Here is a 24,378-nt window from a genome sequence, read left to right on the forward strand (position 1 = left end):
TTCTGGTAGAACAAGCAGAAAACCAAGAGTCTCTATTGTTGGGGGTGGAGTTTCCTGTTGGGCCTCCCTAAGAGCTCCCATGGACATCCCATCCCTGCCCCTGGAACTTTCTAGTATGTTTTCCTTTCAATAATCCCTTTGATTTTGTTAAAACTCAATAACTGAATTACTGTGTGTTCAAAAGACAGTCTTTTCTAACTTTTTATGGGTTATATCCCCATCTTCCAGATTTTTAGTTAACAAAGCCCTAATGGAAAGTTATCACACATTGATTTTCACTGTCAATTATTCTGATCAAAACAATAGCTATGGATCTTTCTCATCTGATACTGAATTCAACATTTGGTTTTCAGCACTCCTGGCAAAAGAGAAAATGGCAAAATGATTTTGTTTGAAACTAGGCCTTGAGTCAATGGATGATTTTCTATTACTCTCCCCCAACTTGATTTTTACTAAATTTCTCCTTTTAAACGTTACAAAGCAAAATATACAAAGCAACCACTATGTACCAAATGCTATAAACACACAGTCAGACCATGAGTACAATCGCAGCAGAGAGAAGTTCTGCTCCACACGGTGATGGGTTAAGAATAGCCGCCTCCCTTCTACAGTTTCATTTCGCACTTTAAAACTGGAAGCTATTTGAAGATTTTTTTTTCCCATAATCTCGAGTATGTTCATATGTTAAGATGATGACATAAGACATATTCTGTTTAGTGAACTGAAGTTACCATACAGGCTTTATTATGCAGTGCCTCACACACTCCATTTCCCACCGAAACTCTTTGGCGAGGTTGTGGGGGTTTTTGTTTTGTTTTGGGATTTTTTTTTAAGAGGTGGCAAGTTATGTGTGAAGATTTCAAGTTTCTTAGCCTCCCTCGAAGCTCATTCTATATTCACTGCAATCCCTCACTGCAGTGCATTTGTTACCCATGGGCACCACAGGTCTATTTATGTTCCTGACTTGTCTTAATGCTCCTTGGCTGATGGACAGTTGAGAGCACCATCTCTGCCTTGGTTTAAAAGCTCCTCAGCACGTTACCATTTTTCAATTCATAATCCTGAGGGTTTAAAAATGTGCTATCCTACTAAGGCCTGCTACAGTTTAAATGTAGCTTATTTTCTACCAAAACCCCATGAGTTTAGATCCTCAATGTAACAATACTGAGAGTAGATAGGGCTTTCATAAAACATTTGAATCATGCAAAGATGTCTTCATGAATAAATTACCCAGTCGAGAAACTGGATTAATTCTTCCAGGCAGATATTATTCTTAATGTCAATCTCATCAAGATAGCCTAGACACACACACACACACAAACACACACACAAGTACAAAACCCAAAAGAAAAAGCCCCCTTCTGTTTATCTGCCATGATGTAATATATCGTGAAATCCTATTCCGAAGTTAAACAAATGCTAAAGCAGATCTTGGACATCATTAGTATGCAAGAACAAACTTTTTTTCTGAGTTAGATATTTTGTGTTAGCATCAGAAAAAAAAATAATGCAACATTAACTCTGAGAACTGAAGTGTTTCAGTAATGATGGGGAATGAGCAGACGTTTGAAGGGTTTAAAGTATTTTAGAATCCCAGCATGCTTTAAAATGAGTATTAAGGGAGCAGGGCAGAAGGAGGGTATAGGGGACCTTTGGGATAGCATTTGAATGTAAATGAAGAAAATATCTAATAAAAAATTTAAAAAATGAGTATTAAGAGCAAACCAGAGGCGTCAAGGACACCACAAGAAGACCTACAGAGTCAACTAACCTGGACCTGTGGGAACTCACATAGTCTGAACTATCAGCTGTAGGGCACACCGCCTCACCAGCAAGAACGATGCCGGACAACAGGATTCTTCTGTAGGAAAGCGTTTATTGTACAGCTTTCTTAACGTGATGGAGAGGACCCCAAAGGAGGAAAAGGTGCTGCTTATATACGCTTAGGGAGCTTGTGTCAGTACCTGATTAGCTTCAGCTTTGGTGCTCAATTTGCATGCCCTGAGAGTGGGCTGTGACATAGTTAGTACATGCGCACTGGTACCTTTCGGGTGGTAAACAGCCTCGCCTTGCTGACTCATACACAAGAAGTCAGCGCCATCTTTTAGATGTGGCGCAGTTCGGCTACCTTCAATCAACCAAAAAGCATGCAGGGGATGGACCCAGGTCCCCTACACATATATAAGAGATGTGAAGCTTGGTCTTCATGTGGGTCACCTAACAATTAGAGCTGGGGCTGTCTCTGACTCGGTGGTGGCCTCCCAGTGGAACCCCATCCCTAATTGAACTGCCTGGTTGGGCCTCTGTGGGAGTTGACGCACTTAGTCATACTGTGACTGGCTGTCCCAGGGCAGAGAGTACCCAAGGGGGTCTCCCCATTCTCTGAGGAGAAGTGGAGGGGTCATGAAGGAAGGAACATGGAAGGGTGGTACTGGGAGGAAAGGAGGAAGGGGGCTGTGATGAGATATAAAATGAAAGAATGAATGAATAAATAAATAAATAAATAAATAAATAAATAGATAAATAAATAAGTGGAAATAAAAGAGTGAATCTGAAGCTGGCAGGATGGATCAGTCAATGAGTAAAGGAGTTTGCTGTTTAGACCTTAAGACCTCAGTTTGATTGCCAGGACTCACGATGGAAGAAGATAACTGAACTTGAAGGTTGTTCTCCAACCAAGACTACCTGCTCCACCCTCATACACATTCTCACAATCATGAAAAAAATTAACAGTGGTGCTGGCAAAAACTAAGAAAATCGAAAGGTTCTCGAGCATTTTGTGACAGCAAAGAACAAGACTAAGACGAGGTTCCTGCGGCTAAACTGGGTCATACTTCCGGATTTTATGTCTAGAAATAACTGGAATGATTTCCTTTCAAAATGTTCATCAGGAGTAAATGTTTTTTTTCCAGCACTCATTTGAACTGCTCAGGTCACATATTAAGAGAGTATTGTTTCAAAAAAAAATCATCTTCAACCTATGGTTACAGTACTTTAAAAGAACAAACAGTCTGCAGGCTGGAAATAGTAAATCACTGGAAAACTAATAAAATTCTATGAAGAAAACGAATTTTAACAAAGTTGAAATGAACCACATCTGGATACGACATTCCATTTTGATTCAAATGTTAAAAAAATGATAATTATCAAAAGTTACATAATGTATTTGAGACAGACAGAGAAGGCTGGTAGCCTATCCTCAGATGTAACAGGGAGGAGAGAGTCTATGAGCTACTGCTCTCGCACGATGCAGGTTATCTATCATTTACTTTCATGAGAACTCTAAGATCTCATTTGCTCCATGTGCCAGCTTCTCAGTTGCTTTAGTCTCATGATACAAAATAAGTGGAGGCTACTTTCCCTTTATCCAATGAACCGAAATAAGCCACAGACAGCTTCACCTTCCTGATCAATCAAAGTAAGTTAACCTTTATTGGAAAACCTAACGGCTAACAGGAGCGGCAACAGAGTCTGTGATAGTGCTGATGTTATTGGATCCCACGGCATAGACTGGGCCCTGCATAAGGTAAATACATGCGAGCCCAATATTTGAAACCTCGTTTGTGATCTAAGAAACGACAGAAAAAACACAAATAGACTCTCCTAAGTATTCTCAAAAACTCTTACAAGATCAAAGACTAAGAAGGAAGAAGATTGAGGGGCTGAGCTCTAAGTGTGGGAATGTTTGTGACTGTTCATAATTTCCTCAGTGTGCGTTCACATTTTCTCTATGTGCAGTTGGGCGAGCACAGTCTATTGGTGCTGTCAGTTCCTTCTGAAGGAGGCTCAGCTGGGATTATAAGGCCACACCTCTGCAAGTGTATTCATGCCTTTGCCATCCAACATGGCCAAAAGTCCCTCAAGCACTGGGTACTGACTTAGTCCTGCTGTCTTAGTTCTAGAACACACTGCTAGGTATTAGTTACATGCATGTGAAAGTTGATTTTATTTTCTTTAGTACACTTTATTGTTTCAGTCTGCACATTTGTAATTCTCCAATAGTGTATAGTCTGTAGTCCATTTCATATCTGAAACACTACTTCCAATATAAATTCAAATCTACTACTATTCACAAGACCTTCTTCAATACCTACTTTCACTCCTGTATCACTAATCCCACATTACACCATTCCGTGGGTGGGCCAAAGACTTTGAACTGAATTTCAGGGTTCATCCTTACTGACATTTCCCCCAGCAATGCTGAAAGATAATACAGACAATGGAACAATGTTAGTCTTGAGTAGAGAGTCCTAATCATGAGTTTGTCTGCACAGACATTTGATAGCTAAACAAGACTGTAAATAAGAAAATAAACCATTTTTTATATAGAAATAAGGAACAGCCAGGGCTAGCTAGTAGCCTCATTTGAGGTGAAAAAAAAAAAAAAAAAAAAAACAACAAACTAAGAAAACCTGAATAAAGTAGACATATTAACACTTAGTATCAGGATTTGTTTGTTAATTGTGACACATATACCCTACTAATACAAAATATTAGTAACAAGGGACACTGGTGGTGAATATAGTTGGAATGTCTGCACTGCACCTTTGTAGCCTTTTCCCTGGTTAAATCTGTTCCAAGAAGTAGAGTACATGAGAGTAACACACAAAACGAAGAGTTCCATGGGCCCATTACAACGTACAGACTCCATGGTCCTACTGGGAGCATTGCCAGTCCCTGTTCCATTAGGAACCATAAGAACGGGGCATTCTCTTCTCACAATTTCTTGTTTATAATTCTGTCTTAAATATCTTTTTAAATAATGAATACAGGGCAAAAAGTATACTTGATGAGAAAGGTCATGAAATAGTACAGTAATGGTAGAGATATCATATAAGTAGAAAAAATATATATAATAATAAAATAAGATAAAGGAAGCCAGTTTTTCAAAGTATCACTTGGAATGAATCCAGCAAACGCATCCGTGTCCTATTTGACTCAATGGATATAATGGTCAGTGTGTAAGGTAACTTTTATTCACCTGATGTAATTATCATCTCTGAGGCTACAACTCTGTCTGCTAACCTAGGCCCAGTTCTGGAAGGTTCTAGCCTCCATACAATCTAATCTAGGCCAAGAATATTTTTAGCCTCTGAGACTTACTACTGAATAAGGTCACCCTTTGTTGATCATTCTGAGCTCTGGCTAGCTGGTTCAACTCAGCTATTCTGGCGCAAATCCCTCTCCAAGCTGAGTGACTCAATCAATTAGCCCTTCCGTTTTGCTCTGCTTGACCTCAAACTAACTCTCTCAATCTGATCTAATCTTCTGGCTCCTTCTCATCCTCTGGTTCATTCTGTCCACCTGTGTCCAGCTTGTTCTCTCATTGGCCTGCCTCTGTAAAACTCACCCTTAAAACCTTTTCCATTTTCTCTTTCCTTCCTTCCTTCCTTCCTTCCTTCCTTCCTTCCTTCCTTCCTTCCTTCCTTCCTTCCTTCCTTTCTTTCTTTCTTTCTTTTTCTTTCTTTCTTTTTGTTGTTGTTGTTGTTTTGTTTTGTTTTTCGAGACAGGGTTTCTCTGTGTAGCCCTGTCTGTCCTGGAACTCACTTTGTAGACCAGACTGGCCTCGAACTCAGAAATCCACCTGCCTCTGCCTCCCAAGTGCTGGGATTCTGCTCTCTTTCTTAAGTAGCCTTCTCTTCTTCTATCATCTTGTGAGAGTCTGGGCAGATCGTGTTCTGTCAAATCTTTCTCTGATTTATCCCTTGGTCTGTCACTCAGTTAAACATCACTTTTAGTCATGGATGTTTCCTCCTACTAACTAACTTTACCTTTATTGTCTAGGATTAAAGGTGTATGCTGAGGGTCTGTCTGTGTTCCAGCAAGAAGGTTAAAGGTGTGTGCTGCGGACTGAGCCACGCTATAACATAATCTCAGGGTTCACCATGGGATCACATGCGACATGAGTGCTGCTATCTTGACAGAACCTAGAGTCACCTGGTAGAAGGCCCCCTGGACCTGCTGTTAGGGATTTCTGAAAACCCATTTCAATTGTGGCTGAGATCATCTGGGCAGGCAAGTCTGGACTGTATACATGGAGAATCAGAGCACGACATAAGTAACATACATTGACTCCGTTTCCTGATCTTAAATGTGACGCAACTTCAAGCTGCCTTAACTGTCCACCACGGCGGATTGTTCTGTGAACTGTCAGAACAAGCATTTTCTTCCTTAAATTGCTTTTGCCAGCATATTTCATAACAGTAACAAAGACTGTGTGGTTAAAAAGACGTGAGGGGGGTGAGGATTTAATGACATGGTAGGGCAATTGCCCGGTATAGGTGAGGTCCTGGGTTCCATTCACGGCACCAGAAAAAAGTACAAAATTATGAACTGAAGACTATTAGGCATATGTCTATATACATATATGTGTATACATTGTGCAAGAAAAAATTGAAGAAAGCCTTTTTAAAATACAGATTGAGTCGTATCCTGGAGGAAAAAAAATGAAATATAACCTCTATGAACTATTTTCACAATAAGTTGAGAAGAATTAAAATTTAAACAATCTAAACTTGTTAGTATTATAAAATGAACCTGACCCATTATAGCCTAGGCTAGCCCTATGAGTTGCTAGATAAGTCTTGTCTGGTCATATGTGCCAGGTCTTGTTACTCTCCTGGGTTGAGATCAGAAAAGCAAATGCTAGAACCATGTTCTAAGCTCAGACTTACAGATTCTGCTCTTTCTTCTCTTAATACTCTGATAGAGAAAATCCATAATGCTTAATATTTACAAAAGAAAAGGGGCACATATCAAGTCCAATCAGTAATAGATGACAGCGCTTATGGGTAACATGTGTTGTTCTAATAGAATGGACTTAAAATCAGTTATCTCCATAATGCCGTTAGATTGCAATAACCCTATTGTGGAAGGTGCTAAGACAATTTCACCTTGGAGAAAGGTGACTTTTAAGAATATCAGCAGCAGAAGGGGTCTGCAACCCTGTAGGTGGAACAACAATATGAACTAACCAGTACCCCCTGAGCTCGAGTCTCTAACTGCATATGTAGCAGAAGATGGCTTAATCAGCCATCATTGGGAAGAGAGGCCCCTTAGTCTTGCAAACTATATATGACCCAGCACAGGGGAAGGCCAGGGCCAAGAAGTGGGAGTGGGTGAGTAGGGGAGCAGGGGCGGGGGGAGGGTATAGGGAACTTTTGGGATAGCATTTGAAATGTAAATAAAGAAAATATCTGAAAGTGTACTAAGTGTACTAAGAATCTACTAAACTCTCATGCTAGCCCTAGCCATGGGTACTGAAGACCTGTAACAGTATCATTGCAAAAGTTTTATCCTGATACTGGCTTTAAGGTCATTAGCATAACAGCTTTAAACACTAAAATGATTAAAAGGAAATTCACTTACCTTGAAAATGTTGACTACAATTTTAAGCACAAATGCTACTACAATGGAAACTATGACATCAAAGCTAAATTTGCCAGCATCTCCCTTCCTTGTGCAATCTCCTCACCTTAAATTTCTGGACCTAAGACTTATTGGGAAGAGCAAAAATGGGGGAAAGAAACCAAATATCACCTGCGGAAGTAGGTTAGAAAAAGAGAATGCCTCCCCTTGCTCCCTTGGTCAGATGTAACCTGAAAGGCCCCACAGAAAGAGACATTCAAAGAGTTACAAGAACCTGAGAAGTTGCAATATCCCAGTGAGTAATTTCAAAGTGGACTGTCACCAAGCCAAGCCTGACAGGACAAGACCTCCAGTGGATGAAAACTATTTGCATTTCGTAAGTCCTTCTTTACAAAACATCAGGCTCAGCAAACACCTTCCTCTCTTTGTAGAAAAGCTTACAGATGGGAGTGCAAACAATCCTGATCTAATGATGAGAAACCCAGCTAATGAACTCCCAGTTATCTGTGAGACCTTACAGGCTTCATTAAATGACTTTACAGCAATCAATGTCATTTTTTTTTTTCCAAATGGATTTAGTGACCAAAATGAGTTCATTGATTTAATAATTTTCAATATTCTTCTTTAGAACACATGCCAGCGGGCAACTCTTCTGTACTTCTTTCCTGAAATATAGTTTTGCAATTCCAGCTTCCTTGCACTTTTTAAGCTTGGTTTGCAATCCAAGTAGACAATGACGAGTGAATTTTAATAACTATTCAATGTGCTATATTTGGTGAGCATGGAAGGAAAAATATGTTGCCTTATTAGAAAAAAAGAATCAAACCCAGAAACCTTTTAGATCATGCTCCCTACTTATTATTAGTGTTACCACAAATTCTTGAAGCTGTACCTATATTTGGGGAGAGGGTGGATTGTCTAGGGAGTTTCTAGGGACTATTCTCCTGCAAAGAGAAAATGACTACTAGGGAGAATAATGCATGAAAATGACTAAGCTGGCCAAAAAAACATAATCTACTTTGTGTTGGCCAACTTCTCCTACACACAGGAGTGCGATACCCAGTGTTACTCCCTTGGAGAAAACTAATTTCTCCTCTCTCAGCAGATCTCAACTGCTTATAGCTTCTTGGTTTGGGGTGGGATTCTTTTGTCTCCTTCCCTTTCACAGTGCTCTGATCTTGTCTGTTTTGAACCTGTGAAGGTCCTGTGCATGTTGTCACAGTTCTTGTGAGATCATATATGTATGAATCATTTTGTGTCTAGAAGATGCTGTTTGCTTTGGGTCACCCACCACCTCTGATTTTTACAGTCCTTCTTCCTCCTCTTAAGCCTAGATTTTTTTGAACCTTGAAATAAAGAGTTTGATAAAGATATTTCCTGTAGGGTTGAGTTCTCTAAAGTCTTCCCCTCTCAGTACATTGTGCAGTTATGGTTTTCTTTGTTAGTTAGCATCCATAGCCAGAAGCTTCATTGATGAGGGCTGAAGGATGTTCTGTTCTATGGGTACAGGAACATGCCATTAGGGTTTTTTTTTTTATTACTATGAAATCTGTGGTGGGATTTTTATGTGGACGTTTTGATTTGGTTTGTTTTGAGTTGTCTTATTTTTTTCTCTCATTTTTTGTTTGTTTGGACTCTTGTTAGGTTTTTTTTTTTTTGGTATCAATTTTTGGTTTGGGGGGATTTGTTGAGAGAGAACATGACATTGAGAGGGTAGGGAGGTGGGGAGGATCTAGGAGGGACTGGAGGAAGGAAAAGAATATAATTTAAATATAGTGTATAAAACGTTTTAATAGATTTTAAATGATTAAACTGAACTCTATAAGTGGTTGTCTACATGTTTCTTTTCGTTGGTTACAACATTGTCAAACCTCACCTTATTGCTAAGAGATCCCAGATAAAGATAAAGGATGCTGGGTTAGAGAGACAGTTCAGTTGGAGTTCTTCCCTAGCATGCTCAGGGCTCTGGGTTAATTTCCAGCTCTGCGCAAGCCGGGCATAGTGGCAAACACTTGTCATCTCATCACATGGGAGGTGTGAACAGGAAGACCAGAAGTTCAAGATCATCCTCAGATAAACAGTGAAGTTGAGGCCAATCTTGTCTAAATGATACACAAAAGCAAGGGAGAAAAGATGGAAGGGAAAGAAGGGGAAAGTAGAAGGTACGTAGAAATACAGAGAGGAAGGATGGCTCTACAGCTTTATAAACATGGAACATACCTGATGTTGTAATTTCAAGTAGAGCTCTAGTTAAATATGTTAGGGGGAAATGGAGACTTTGTGTAATTATCAACCCTTCCCAGAGATTTTTTTCATAAAACCCTGAAGTAATCTACCAGTAGGAAAGGCTTAGTTGTCCCTTCTCTGTAGAATGGTCAAAGCAATGATGCTTAACTGTTGCACTGTTCATCAAAATAGTTTATCCTTAAATAAAGATATGCCTGAGGGTTGTCAAAGGCCAGGGGTTTCCAGCAGGAAGAGTGCTCCTACTAGAACATATCTATCTGAGCAGGCTTACCACTGAAGCCTGTGTAAACTCTCATCCCACAGTCTCCTCACTACTTTTAGTAAGAGGAAACACAGCTGTTTGTCTTTCTAAAATCTGGTCCTCACTTTTGCATTAATGACCTAGAATTCTCTACTGATTCACTGGTGTTTGACTAAAACCATAAAAACTATAAAGTGCTTTACACGTTTAAAAATTAATCTCAAGGGGCTGGTGAGATGGCTCAGTGGGTAAGAGCACCGGACTGCTCTTCCAAAGGTCTGGAGTTCAAATCCCAGCAACCACATGGTGGCTTACAACCATCCAAAACAAGATCTGATGCCCTCTTCTGGAGTGTCTGAAGACAGCTACAGTGTACTTACATATAATAAATAAATCTTTAAAAAAATTAATCTCAAATAACATTACATCAAATATAATGCTGCAAATTAACTCTAGAAGTACAGTGAAAACATATTAACAAACTACTAACCTTGACTCACATGTGGAAATGCCACACCCTGACCCTTCCCACACTAAGTATCACTGCTCTAAGGATGACCTGAATGACCTTAATTATCACATCTGATGTCAAACAATTTCAAAATCTCTCCTTTACTATTTATCCTCTCCTCAACCTTTCATCTCTCTAGTGTCTTTTGTTTTTCCACTACATGTTTCCTTAGCATTGCTTTTCTTGTGGGAAACTCATCACGAGAGCATGCATGCCCCCCACCCACCCACACAAACCCACACACTTTCTAGATTGCTATTCAAAATAATGGCCAGTCTAAGTTAGCCACACACTCATTGAAACCAGTAAACACACTAATTTACGTAACAGAAGGGAGCTAATATGGCAGATAGAAACCAAAGCTTCTAAGAAAGGTAGCCTTATTATGGAGATAGTCCTGCATTGTCTACTTGGGTCCAAAGTAAACACAGGAGTCATTTACAATGGTAGAAAATGGTAGAAGGAAAACCCAATGAGGGGGGGATTGGGAGATAAAAACCTTTCAATTCCATTGGCCTTGAAAGATGGAGGAAGACTAGAATAAGTAGCTGGGTAGGGCAGACTCTAGAAATGGAAAAAGACCTGCAAGCCCCTTAAGTGTAAGCATCAGAGTTCTGATACCAAAGCTTAGTATTGAAGGTCTGTGTTGTCTATATCATCAGACAATTATAAATATGTACACATGTGCATAGAGAAAGATATATAGCTAATAAGCGAAAAAGTTCGCGTGACTATCCAGTGATAATCTCCAGGCTACACAGTAGGTTAAGGAATAAAGCTAGCGATACTAGAAGGATACTAGATAGGCAAATGGATAAGTGACATTACAGGTAGTTTGTAGAAAGATTAGTGATGGGATAATTGTTTTAATAAAGAGCTATTTTGACAGGGAAAATAGCCCTTCCAATGAAAAGTTCTGCAGCAATTAATTGTTTAAAAGAAAATCTCACTCTTAACTCACAGCATAAAAAGTTAACTCCCCATGAATCGTAGTTAACATGAAAAAAATTACACAAATTCTTTAAAAATGCATAGGGCCTTGGAGCATATAGACAGAGTATGAGGCACAAAAGAAGTTGGTAGCTATGTTTTGTCAACATTAAACTTTATCTTCTAAAATGCCACTAACAGAATCAGAGCTTCAGAGACAAAGAAAAAGAAAAATCTGCTAACCTAGTATGAATGTGATTTCTGCATCAAAGGGATCAAGAAGCCCCACAAAGCCACAACACAAAGAAACTGACAGTGAGATGGACACAGCTGTAAACAAGAGTTGTCACCCACAAATGTATTAAAATGGCAAATAAGCACATAGACGTGTTCACAACGCTATTAGTCATTAGGAAAATGCAAATTCAAACCACAAAGCGACGCAACTGCACACCCACTGGAACAGCTAAAACTGAAAAGACCGACAATCCTATTTTGGTGAAACTGTGAAGAATTTTGAGTTCTCTTACATGGCTGTTAGAATTGCAAGTGGTTTTTCAGCCACTCTGGAAACCAGTTAGGTGGATTGTTATGAAGTAACTTCTGAAACTAAAAGTGCCACACATTTATGACACATAAGCTTTTCTCTAGATATGGATTAAAAAATAAATAAAGCTGGACCACCACAGAAGAATTGACCATGAATGTTTACAATGGTACTGTTAAACAGCTAAAGTTTATATTGAAACAATATAAATACCTGTCCATTGACATTTATATGCAAATGAGCACACCGACGCCCCTAAAATCTTACTTAGAAATAAAGAGAAAACTAGCAAGGCAATTTTATCTGAAAAGTGTTTTGCTAATTAGGTAAGAGTCTGTGGTGAATACAGAGATTCATGGCCGCTTGGGATGCTTAAAATACATGATAGCTGAAGCAATCGTCTTGAAATAGGACATTGATGTCACCCCAGTAATGTCCAGTCACCATTATAGAAAGGGAAGCAGGAAAAAAAAAAGTGTAAGAGCCAGAGATAGTGAGAAGACATAGAAAAGGGTACTGGTAGGACATGCCACGGCTATTGTAACCATGGTCCCACAGTAGCTATGTTTGTCTGTATTAGGCCTACATAAAACGGCCTGTCAAAACCCAACCCTGGATCAGGAAAGTGTTAATGCATTATGACCTTCCAGTGTTGAGCTATTGCTACTGTTTCTGGGGGAGGAGCAAGCTCTGTCTTCAGTTGTGTGTCAAAAGCTCTCACAAAACTCCGGTGCATAGTTCCAAGCCTGTGGCTACCAGACAGGCCTAGTTAAATTCAGTGGGTCACAACACCAAACAAAAGACACGAAGGAAGGAAAGGGATAGATAACAAGAGTGGCTGTATAGAAAAATAAAGTGAGTCATGAAAGAATTCACAAGCCCCTTTGTTGAATCATCATTTAAAATATTTAGTAGTGGAAAAAGAAATATAAGCGATTCAGAGAAATAAGATAATCAGAAACATAAAATAATTTTCTTGTGTGATCTGATTCCTTCAGCCTATTCTTTTCCAATGAAAGTAGATCTAACAATAAAGTAGGTGGTGTCAGGATGAGGGGGCAAACAGAGAGAAAATGGAGGGGTGATTCTACTGTCACTTAAACAAAGTAAACACACCCTGGCACACAGAATAAGCGACTGAGGACAACCACAGAAGCCGATGACTTGATTCTAATCCTCAGATGTCGACTCTTTCTGTCTGTATCATTGAGAAATTTAATTCTCCATGCAACAGCACGGACTCATACCCTCTCATCGCATGGTTGTGATGCTTAAGTGAACTGATACACAAAATACATGCAGGAAGCCTGGGAGGCGGTTTGTGCTAAATACATCCATACTACCATCATCACTAAAATAATCACTGTAGATATGGTGAGCATAATTCTAAGAATCGCCCTAAAATAATATTCCTGTACAGCCAAGAAGACATTATTCCTTTGCTTGAGGATGACCATCATCAAACTTACCTTGCCTGAAGAAGATGCCATGCCTAATGGTCCAAAGTTATAGTCTCCTGTGAGCCGATGGGCTGGATTCAAGACCACAGGCAAAATCACTGAGCTCATTCAATGAGTTCTGGGTTTAGCAAGGTGACCGGTGAGACAATGTGGATTGAACGAACCCAATGCATGACTAAGATTACATAAAAATGAATCCATAAATATATTTTCTATTGATCAGAGCTGCATCATACTATCTTAATAAATTATCAATGGTAAGACTGTAAAAATCCTAAAGAGGATCTAGAGCCAAATTTTCCATTTTTGAAGGAAAAAATAAATGGTCTCGGGTTGAACCACTGAGTAACCAAGGTCACATGAACATTTTATGTCAGAGCCAGTCCTATGAACCAGTGGTTACTTTTGTTACGTTTTTCCATTATCTGACATTCTTTTGTTATAGAATATTTTATTAATTTTAAGAAATTCTTTTTGTTTTATTTTTTAGACAATAGTTTACTAATCCATGTGGACAGTTCCCAAATGTATGATAGTTTTACTTTTATTTATGTTTTTAGCTTTCTAAGCTGAAACTATGAATTATATATTCAATAAAAACTGTATCTTAAACCAAAAGAAGCTTCCAATACTAGGATTGGGTTACATCTAACTGAGTGGTTGGTCAGTGGGGTGTCATGGGAATCCCGAAACAATCCAGGCTGTTGCCAAGCTTATAGGTTGCTCTCCACAAACTGATAGCTAAATCCCATTGCTAAAGAGAAGACCTTCACTATTTAGTGAGTAAAGAAGTCGAGCTGGTTCCTACATAGAGCTATTATCCCTATGTTTCAGTGTCTTTGGTAGAGGAAAGTGCTCTGCGTGCTAACAAAGGAGAAACATAAATGCCAACCCAGCCACAAACCCTCTGATCTACAATGGTGCCCTGCCTGCAAGATATACTAGGGCAATGGGGTCACAATTCTTGCAGAAGTAACCAACCAATACCTGATCTGACTTAAGGACCACTCCACGAGATGGAATCCACACCCACCACTGCTTGGGCGACTAAGAACCTGAGACTACATAGCTTGGGAACCTAGGGTAAAAATCAAACACTACTGTTCTAAAAAGAAGAAAAGAAAAGTAGAAATAAAATGACTCCTAATGACATTCTGATGTGTCCATAGATGAGTGCCTTGTTCAGCCATCTTTAGAGATGACTCCTAATGATGTTCCTCCTGCAGCAGCAGATGAGAAGAATGCAGAGCTTCACAGCAATATGCAGCGGGTGAGAGACCTTGAAACCCTCAGCCCTAAATGGGATGTCCCCATGAAATCCCTTCCCTCAGGGCTCGGGGAACCCTGTGGATGAGGAGGTAGAAATAGCATAAGAACCAAAAGGGATGGCAGACAGCAGGCAAACAAGGCTCTCAAAATCAACATGATCAAAACTCATAGGGACTCACAAAGACTGAGGCGGCATACACAGGGCCTGCATGGGTCTGCACCCGGTCCTTTGTCTATATTTTATGGCTTCTTATTTAGTGCTTTTATGGGATTTCTGAGTGTGCAAATGAGTGGCTCTCCTATCCCTGTGCCTTCTGTTAGCTCTTGTTTGTTTGTTTGTTTGTTTGGTCCTATTCTGACATGTTACTTTCTGTTTTATCTTATTATATTTTATTGTATTATTATGCCTTAGAAGCCTGTCTGAGGGGAAAGAAAGAGAGAGTCGATCAATTTGAGAGGGGAGACAGGGTGAATTTGGAGAAGTAGAGCAAGGAAAAATATAATGTGAAAAAAATATTTTTAATAGAAGGAAAAATAAAGGAACTGTTATCTGCATTTAGAATTTTGATCTTTTCCCAACATAGCCACATATGTGTAATAATCTTCTCATGATATCACAGATGTAGCTCTCAGTTAGCCCCGTGGTAGCAAATGTGAAGCCAACATTCCACAGGACATGGCCATTAAGCTATGGACCAAGGTGTATATGACGGTATGAACGAGAATGGCTCCCATAGGTTAATATATTTGAATGCTTGGTTCCCAGTTGGTGGAACTGTTTGGAAAAGGATTAGAAGATGTGGCCTTTTGAAGGAGGTGTGGTCTTTTGAAAGAAGTATGGACTTTTGAAGGAGACATGTCAGTGTGGGTGGACTTTGAGGCTTTGAAAATCCACCTCTCTCTGTCTGTCTCTCTCTGTCTCTTCCTTTCCCTCCCTCCCTCCCTCCTTCCCTTATTCCTCCTCCTCCTCCTCCTCTCTCTCTCTCTCTCTCTCTCTCTCTCTCTCTCTCTCTCTCTCTCTCTCTCTCTCTCTCTCTTTCTCTCTCTCTCTCCTCTCTGCCTAGTGCTTGTGTATCAGGTGTAAGCTCTCAGCAAGTGATCCAGTGCCACATCTACCTGTCTACTGCCATGCTCCCTAGCATGATGACCTCTAGACGCTCATGATTCTAGAGTCTCATGACTCTCTAGAACTGACACCTTCAGCTAAGTGATTTCTTTTATAAGCTGCCTTAGTGATGGTAGCTCTTCAGAGACATAAAACAGTAACTAAGACCATGTATTTAATCAAGTCCAGACAGAGATTTTTCAGTTCATAATTGGCTTACTAAGACTTAAATCTTAGTGTGAACATCTTCCTAAAAACTTGATCACAATGATAAGACTGGAGAATTTTTCATAGACTTTGCTATGAAAGAAACTAGGATGCATTTTAAGGGATTGCTCATGAGATGTAAAGACTGGCATCACCTGACTTAAACTTTTCAGATTGTCCTGACTATGAGTAGAGAGGCAATTAAGGTATTAAACTGGGCTGAGGGACAGATGACTGCAGAAGTCATAAAAACCTGAAAATGGCTTGCTGACATGATGCAAATATTCATGATATGATGTGAAGTGTGGAAAACAACATCCATGGACAGGGAGCATGTAGATCTTCATCCAGGAAATTCTACTTATATATAATGAAATATCTGCTGCTGCAATCTACCCTCAGACTTATTTGTCTTTCCCTGTACAAAAAAGAGGCTCGTTGCCACCTATATACAATGCCCTCTTGTGAACCTGACAGCAACCAGAATTATTCCATGCCAGAGGGAAGTAAACAAACCCTGTAAAGAATGGCCTCTGAGAAGAGGGTGTGCCTTTCAGCATTGTTGGAGCAACTAGAAGTCATGAATTCCATCTGGACACAGATGCTGGAGTAGGGAGCTGTGCTTGCTCGGTGTCTACAGGCAACACTCAGGGCAGAACTCATCGAGTCAAGGAGTGCAGTCACATAGTCAGTCGTATCCCTTTCTCAGTTCCCTGCAGACTCATGGCTGGATCTTAAAGGAGCATTATGGGAAAAAAAACTATAAAATATTGTTTTCTTCAAAACCTTCTAAGAGACAGAAATAAAAGCCAACACCAGCTTGATAGACCCACATGGACGGCAGCCCAGAAAGGAAAAGATACTTTCCTTCCCTTTGGCAAAGTGTGGTACGGTTTTGGCACAGCAAGGAAAAAATGCCTCCATAGCAGTAGCCACCAGTACAGAGAACAGTGTTCTCAGGAATGTACATGCTCACTTCCACAGTCATTCCTAAGGGTGTATCAGGAGAACCCAGTGGGGTATGGCCATACAGACAACAAGAGAAATGAGCGAGGTACAAGGACAAGTGGCTGGCCTCTTCATGAGTGCACATGAGACTCGCAGACATGCTTGTATAGGCTCAGTTCCCTTATTAGCAGACAAGACAAGCCAGGAAGGTTTAAGGTGTCATTGCATCAGCTTTCTGAGCTTTTAACTAATGATGACAGGATGGACGTACAGTGCAGCTATGGCACTATTTCGGACCATCATGCTTTCTAACCAGACAGTCTGCATATTCAGAGGCTCACACCTGCCATGTCTAGTCAAGATTTCTTAAATTAGAATAGACCACCTCCAAAATATTAAAGAGAATGAACAGAGCGCCATTGCTTTTAAAATGATAGACAAGACTGTTAAAAGTAAATGCGTTCTCTCTCTCTCTCTCTCTCTCTCTCTCTCTCTCTCTCTCTCTCTCTCTCCCTCTCTTTAAAAAAAGGATTTTATAGAAGTAATTGAAAAGTGACTGAGTGCAATCTGCCCTGGTACATAGATTAAGACCAGCTTTTTTTGTTTGTTTGTTTTTTGTTTTTTGTTTTTTGTTTTTCGAGACAGGGTTTCTCTGTATAGCCCTGGCTGTCCTGAAACTCACTCTGTAGACCAGGCTGGCCTTGAACTCAGAAGTCCACCTGCCTCTGCCTCCCAAGTGCTGGGATTAAAGACATGCGCCACCACGCCCAGCAAGACCAGCATTTTGAGTATTTTGAGTAACACTTCAACAATGGTGGTTACACCTTTTCCCTCCTAAAAGAAACAGAAATCTTCTTTGAATGCATCCCCTTTAAGGACCTGCTTTTTCACGAGTGCTTTAAGTGGTGTCACAGACCTCCATCACACAGAAGAAGCCAAGGTGATCCTGAGTGCACGTGTGCTGTTTTACCCAAACCCAACAGTTCCCAGGTCCTGTCACAGGGTGACCTGGCCACCATGCCTCCCGTTCCTGAAGACTGTCTTGGTGTCTCTTCATTGGTTGGTTGGTTTGTATTTCTATCCTACCTGCTTCTCAAAACCCACTCTAGTGTCCCAGGCTACTCATTCCAATTGCTGGTGAGGGGGGCCTTTAAAATCATTACCACAGCCATGGAGCAGGCAGAGTCCTCTAGGGACATGACAACGATGATGATGATGATGATGATGATGATGATGATGATGATGATGATGATGGTGATGATGTTCCCCAGCTTCCGAGAGAAGGGACCAGCAGTTGAGCTCACCCTATAGGAGCCACATGATTATACCCCATCTGGTATGGGAGAAAGAGGGGGCACCAATATCTGGAGGAGTGTTGGGGTGCTGAGGACAGGTGCAGCTTCCTGAGGTAGAATCAGTAGGGAGAACAGCATTTCCTTCCAGCAATATTAAGAACATAACTAAGTAAGCATGGAATCTGTTGGGTCAAAAACTCTACAGAAAAAAGTAATAAAGGATCTTGGGAACCAGTACCCATAGAAGTCCATATCCTCCAGGAAGAGAAAAGACAGGTTGAACCCCTCCTAAGACATCTGCAGAAATCACACTGGAACACCATAAAATACTGCTCTGCAAAATCCTTCTGCAAATACCCCTCCCTCTGCCTCCACACATAGTATGCGCACACACACACACACACACACACACACACACACACACACAGTTTGACAAGAGATTGTATCACCATAAACTCTGCGTGATTTCATGCCCGTTTAGACAGCTCCTTAAATTTCAGATCTTAACAGACATTCTCTTCCTGCGTCTGCCTTCTACTCACCAATGCCAGGGCTCTGTGCTGGATATCATTTATTCGGGGGCAGTAGAAAGTCAAGGCAAAGGACAATTATTTGCCAAGATGTGGACATATCCTGGCAAACAACTTCGTGACTCTTTCTAAAATAGTCTAATCAGCTTGTTATCAGCCATGCTGCTTCTAGTGGCTTTCTATTCAGGACAGGACCGCAGCTCTGACTGGTTGAAGAGAGACACTAGTCAGTCTTGTGTTGCACGTGCCTCTCACCTTCAGTTAAGAAAACAAATCAGTAGAAAGAATCCATACTTACCAACTATTTGGGGGGAGGAGAAGAGGGCAGGGGAGAGAAGAGGAGAGACGGGAGGGTAAAGGAGAGAGAGAGAGAGAGAGAGAGAGAGAGAGAGAGAGAGAGAGAGAGAGAGATTACCTTCCAATGAGTGAGAACTCTCCCACGACGCCCAGGCGGCGCATGGCACTCAGTAACCCCCGCACTGTCATGCCCTCGCAGAAGCAGACCACAACCCTGGCCTTGGGAAGCCGCTCCCGGAGCTTGCGCAGAAGCCGATCAAAGCTCTTCTCGCCAGCATTGCTGTAGATTTTGTCCGAGTGTGCGATGCAGAGTCCTTCCTGGGCAGCTAACTCTTTGAAAGCATCCATCCCACTCTCGCCGTAATTCCCTGTCCAGAAACAATCAACAGATGTTCAGTTCCACAGGGTTAGCCACTGGCCTGTGAACTTAAGGAGGATTTGTTGGGGGGGGGGGGCGCAGAGGAGGGTGGTATTGCCAAACATATAAGTATATAAGTATAACTGGGTCTGGGAGGAGGCTTTGGTGGAACAGAAAGTATTCAGATATAGCCAACATCCAACTCTATGAAAGCCAACAAAAACAGAAAATACGTGAGCTAGGACTCCACAATTGAAGACTGCTTGTGAAATGAAGGATTGTTTCCCTATTTTTATAGCCACGATTAATAATGTCTGTCCCATATTTTAACCACGTAGGAAAGCTGAGTCCATTAGAGAATGGAGGTCAGCTGGCTTCATCTGGATTCCAAGTGAAAGCACAGACACTCAGATAAGAAGCTCTGCAAAGTTTCCAAACCGGGGCGATCTACCGACACCTTATCAGCTGAAGTCCTCATTTCAGATTTCAATATGAATGAACACAGAAGGAAAGTTAACGATTAATCCAACTGCTGACGGCGACCTCTATAAATCTTCCCTCATTGACACAGTCTGTCAGTCTTCCTGACGCAAGTCTTAAGTGTTAAGGCCAACCCCTGCTCAAGGTCGATAGTCCCCATTGCCCCCTTGACTATTCTAATGTGTCAATTAAAAGAAAAGAGTTCTCAGATTATGACTGAGAACTTAGTTCTCTTATATTATGACCACCTAAGTTACTATTTCATCTGCTAGCCCAACAGATTTGCTTCTTAATCTTCCATTCTCTCCTTTATTTCTGTATTTTTTTTAAATCAAGTATTTTTGAGTTTTATTGGTCTGTTAAAAGTCTGCACACATGTAATGTTTAAGCTTCATGAGTTTGGGCACACATATACCCACCATCTCAAAATCGTCTCTCGCCAAAGTTTTTTCCTTTATTAGAGTTACTAATCACACCCTATTGTCATAACCCAGGGCCTTCATTTTAGCCAGGAGCTCGCCACATTCAGGGTCACATTGCCCACTAAAGCGCTTTATATTCCTGACTCTCGAGACACCGTGCTCTCCAGCCCTCTCACTATTAAAAGTCCAACTCCTTGGTTCATTTGCCTTCTTTTACATCTCTGCTCACCCTGTGAACGTTGCTATGCTCAGGGCCCATCATGGAAAATTCCCTGTTCTTTTACACTCCTACCCCGGGTGTTCCCTTTAGCCATGTGCCCTCACGTACTATTTGAATGTGACTAGTCTTATATCTGTATGTTCAGGCTGAAAAGTCCGGTGGAGTAAAAGAGTAGGAGCCTCATCTGCCTTCCTGGCTTATCCCCGTTAGACTTCTAAGGCAGCCTATCGGGGATAAATGCCCTTTCCTTCTGTCGTTTGCATGCATGTTGCTTTCAGTTACCTTCCATTAGAAGTTCCCGCCTCCCTGCACCAAATTTCTGTGTTTTTCTCATATACCAGATTCGTCTCTATTGCCCAGAGCATTCTTAATCCAGTCTCTTAGCTCTGCTTCAGTCTCTTCTAGCCAAAAACCATGTCTTAGGTCATGTTCCCTAAAAGAAAAGTCCGAGATAAAGATTCTTTTTTTTTTTTTTTTAGTTTTTTGATACAGGGTTTCTCAGTGTAGCCCTGGCTGTCCTAGAACTCACTCTGTAGACCAGGCTGTCCTTGAACTCAGAAATCCACCTGCCTCTGCCTCCTAAGTGCTGGGATTAAAGGTGTGCGCCACCACACCTGGCTCAAGATAAAGATTCTTGTTCAAGGAATTGATAGAGAGCCAGAGGAGCAGAGAAGCAGAGGACAATGGGAGACAAATGCTAACAAAGCAGGAAGCTTTTTGCTGCTAATTAGTTGCAGGCTGGTCCCACAGGACGAGATGGAGAACCTCACTCCACAGGCTCAGCCTCACTGCCGAGCAAGGGAATTCTTGCCAGTGTGTCCCTGAATCCAGTTACAGAAGGGGAGAAGTAACAGCTGAAACTAACAGATGACACTCATCCCTGTTGTAACTGTTGAGGAAGAGATTGATCAGAGCACCAGAGGGGAAGAGTCTGGGAGGGCCACCAAGAGGGTCCTCTTCAGCAAGGCGCTGTCAGCCCATCCTACTGCCTTGGCCTCATGATTCCTGATTCAACTCCTTACTTCCCTTCCTGTTCTCAGGAGTTCACTTCACACCTACTGCTCTGTTAAGGTGTGAATCACACTGCACTGCCCCTCTACAGGAAGCTCCAATTGCAGTTGAAACGTGCTTAGAATGAAAATCAAACCTCACCTGGACTCCCAGGCTAAACCCAGGCTGATCCCTTTATCTTCCCCAGCTCTGCCTCTTCCTTTCCTCTCTCACCCTCCTTACTACCATAGCCACCTTTCTTTTTTTATAATGCCCCCAGAACACCCATTTTCTGCCCTAGCCTGTTTCCAACGTCTGAACAGACATTCTTCTAGCAGATCGTCTTGTCGACCATATTTCCATATTCATTCCATGTTGTCTGAAAAGTCCCTTTTAATTAGCATAAATCACCCTCTCTATAAACCTTGGTCATGCTTACCACTTTAATCCCAATACCTTTATCTGATATTTTTGCTTATTTTTTATTTTCTGTGATGTATGCTTAGTATTTTGAATGGTTTTAAATACTTAAATTCACTACTGTGAATTTCACTAAAGAGCTTTTGATATGACAGGCCAATTGAGAAATGTGCAGGGATATAAACAAGTAATTTAAAATAAACAGTCAGTGGGTAGCAAGTTTACAAAAATCACTGGATCTTATTAACACGCAAAATGGTACAATTAAAATAAAGCAAATTTTGGATCTATCAAAAGGCCAGGATTTCATTAATAACATTTAGTGTTGTCAGGTATGGTGATGTATGTCTTTAATCCTCACACTCAGAAAGCAGAAGTAGGTGACCTCAGTGAGTTCAAGTACAGCCTGTTATACATAGCAAATTTCAGGACAGCCAGGGCTATACAACAACAAAATAATAATAATAATAATAATAATAATAATAATGATAAGTATCAGCAAAGCTTATATGCCTTCAGTCCAGAATAATGTGATTAAAACTATCTTCAGTCTGTACAGTAAAGACGTACAATTTTAATCCCAGAAGAGGCAGGTGGATCTCTGAGTTCTGGGCCAGCCTGTTCTACAGAGTGATTTCCAGGACANCCAGGGCTACACAGAGAAATCCTGAAAACCTGTATTAAAAACAAGCAAGCAACCAAAATACAAATATGTTTATACATATATATATTAGAAAATTTAACCACATTTTTAGACAAAAATAGGGTATTGGGTAAATACAGCAATTATTATTTTTTTCTTTTCTATTATTATTATTATTATTTTCTTTATTTACATTTCAAATACTATCCCGAAAGTTCCCTATACCTCCCCGCCCCTGCTCCCCTACCCACCCTCTCCCACTACTTGGCCCTGGCCTTCCCCTGTGCTGGATCATATAAAGTTTGCAAGACCAAGGGGCCTCTCTTCCCAAGGATGGCCGATTAGGCCATCTTCTGCTATATATGCAGCTAGAGACACGAGCTCTGGGAGTACTGGTTAGTTCATATTGATGTTCCACCTACAGGGTTGCAGCCCCCTACAACTCCTTGGGTACTTTCTCTAGCTCCTCCATTGGGGGCCCTGTGCTCCATCCAATAGCTGACTGTGAGCATCCACTTCTGTGTTTGCCAGGCACTGGCATAGCCTCACAAGAGGCCACTATATCAGGGTCCCTTCAGCAGAATCTTGCTGGCATGTGCATTAGTATCTGGGTTGGTGGCTGATGATGGGATGGATCCCCGGATGGGGAAGTCTCTGGATAGTCCATCCTTTCATCTTAGCTCTAAATTTTGTCTCTATATCTATGTCCTTTCATGGAAATATAGCAATTATTAGTCAAGCAATTATGAAGTAATTTATTCTAGAATGGTCTTGTAACTTGAATTTTAACAACTGTGATAGTGTAACAAGCACTGACTTCCCTGTATGTTTAAGAAAAGAAGAAAGCTTTGCTGTGTCCTTTGTCATAAGATTTTGTAATCAGGTTATGTGTTTGCTCATCCAGTCTAGGGGAGTCCAAATGGACGAATTTAACACATCATGGGAGCCCCGTGTCCCTGGACTGTGGAAACAAGTCACTGCAAAGCAAGAAGCACAGGCTAGTTATAAGAGAGACAGCTGACAAACACATTACTCAGCTACAAGAGAGTGTACAAGGAAGGAAATGAGATGTCTCTCTCTCTCTCTCTCTCTCTCTCTCTCTCTCTCTCTCTCTCTCTCTCTCTCTAAATACAGATTTGGGAATCCACAAGATGCTATAAATAGACTTGTGCAGAAAATCACTATCAGTCTTTCAGGAGATGGCATTATAGGACAGACCACCTTACTGCTGAGATGAAACCCTTGGGCTTCAGTGCCCAAATTTATTTTAGTTCTTCCTCAAAACACATGCGAGTCAAGTGACCAAGAGCCTTCTTTGTATGAGAATAAGAAAAATCTTTGTGTTTTAAGCCTAGTAATGGGCATGCTTAGTTCAAACCCCTTGCTCTACAAATAGACTGAGATACCAAGCAGGGAAAACTGAAATTTCTCAACAGGTATAAAGCCTGCTTAGGGAAGAACTGAATGCTTGCTGTGGTGGTTTGAATAAGCTAGCTCTCATAGGTTCCGATGTATCTGAATGTGCAGTCAACAGGGAATGAAATGCTTCGATGGGATTAGAGGGATTAGGAGGTGTGACCTTATTAGAAGAGTCTTTGGGAGTGATCTTTGATTTCTCAAAAGCCCATGCCAGGTCCAAGACATTGTTCTCTCTCTCTCTCTCTCTCTCTCTCTCTCTCTCTCTCTCTCTCTCTCTGCTACTTCTCCAGCATCACTTCTGCATGATGCCATACTCCCCACCATGATGGGAATAGATGAAGCCTCTGAATTAAGAAAACGCCCAATTAAATGTTTTCTTTTATAAGAGTTGTCTTGGCCATGCTGACTTTATAGCACTAAAACAGTGACTAACACAGTTGGTAACCTGTCTTGACTCATGGGCTCCTTTTT

General features: G+C 41.0%; 1 protein-coding gene across 5 annotated transcripts in view; it reads right to left on the minus strand.

The window, feature by feature from the left end:
* Positions 1 to 24,378, minus strand: part of Grm1 (glutamate metabotropic receptor 1) — a 381,700-nt gene that overhangs the window by 232,606 nt on the left and 124,716 nt on the right. For all 5 annotated transcript variants that reach the window (XM_029533139.1, XM_029533140.1, XM_029533141.1 and 2 more), the window contains one exon: positions 19,074 to 19,323. In XM_029533139.1, coding sequence (XP_029388999.1) covers positions 19,074 to 19,323 — 250 coding nt within the window. The remainder of the gene's footprint in view (positions 1 to 19,073; positions 19,324 to 24,378) is intronic.

Source organism: Mus pahari, chromosome 21 (assembly GCF_900095145.1).
Source record: "Mus pahari chromosome 21, PAHARI_EIJ_v1.1, whole genome shotgun sequence".
NCBI lineage: Eukaryota > Metazoa > Chordata > Mammalia > Rodentia > Muridae > Mus > Mus pahari.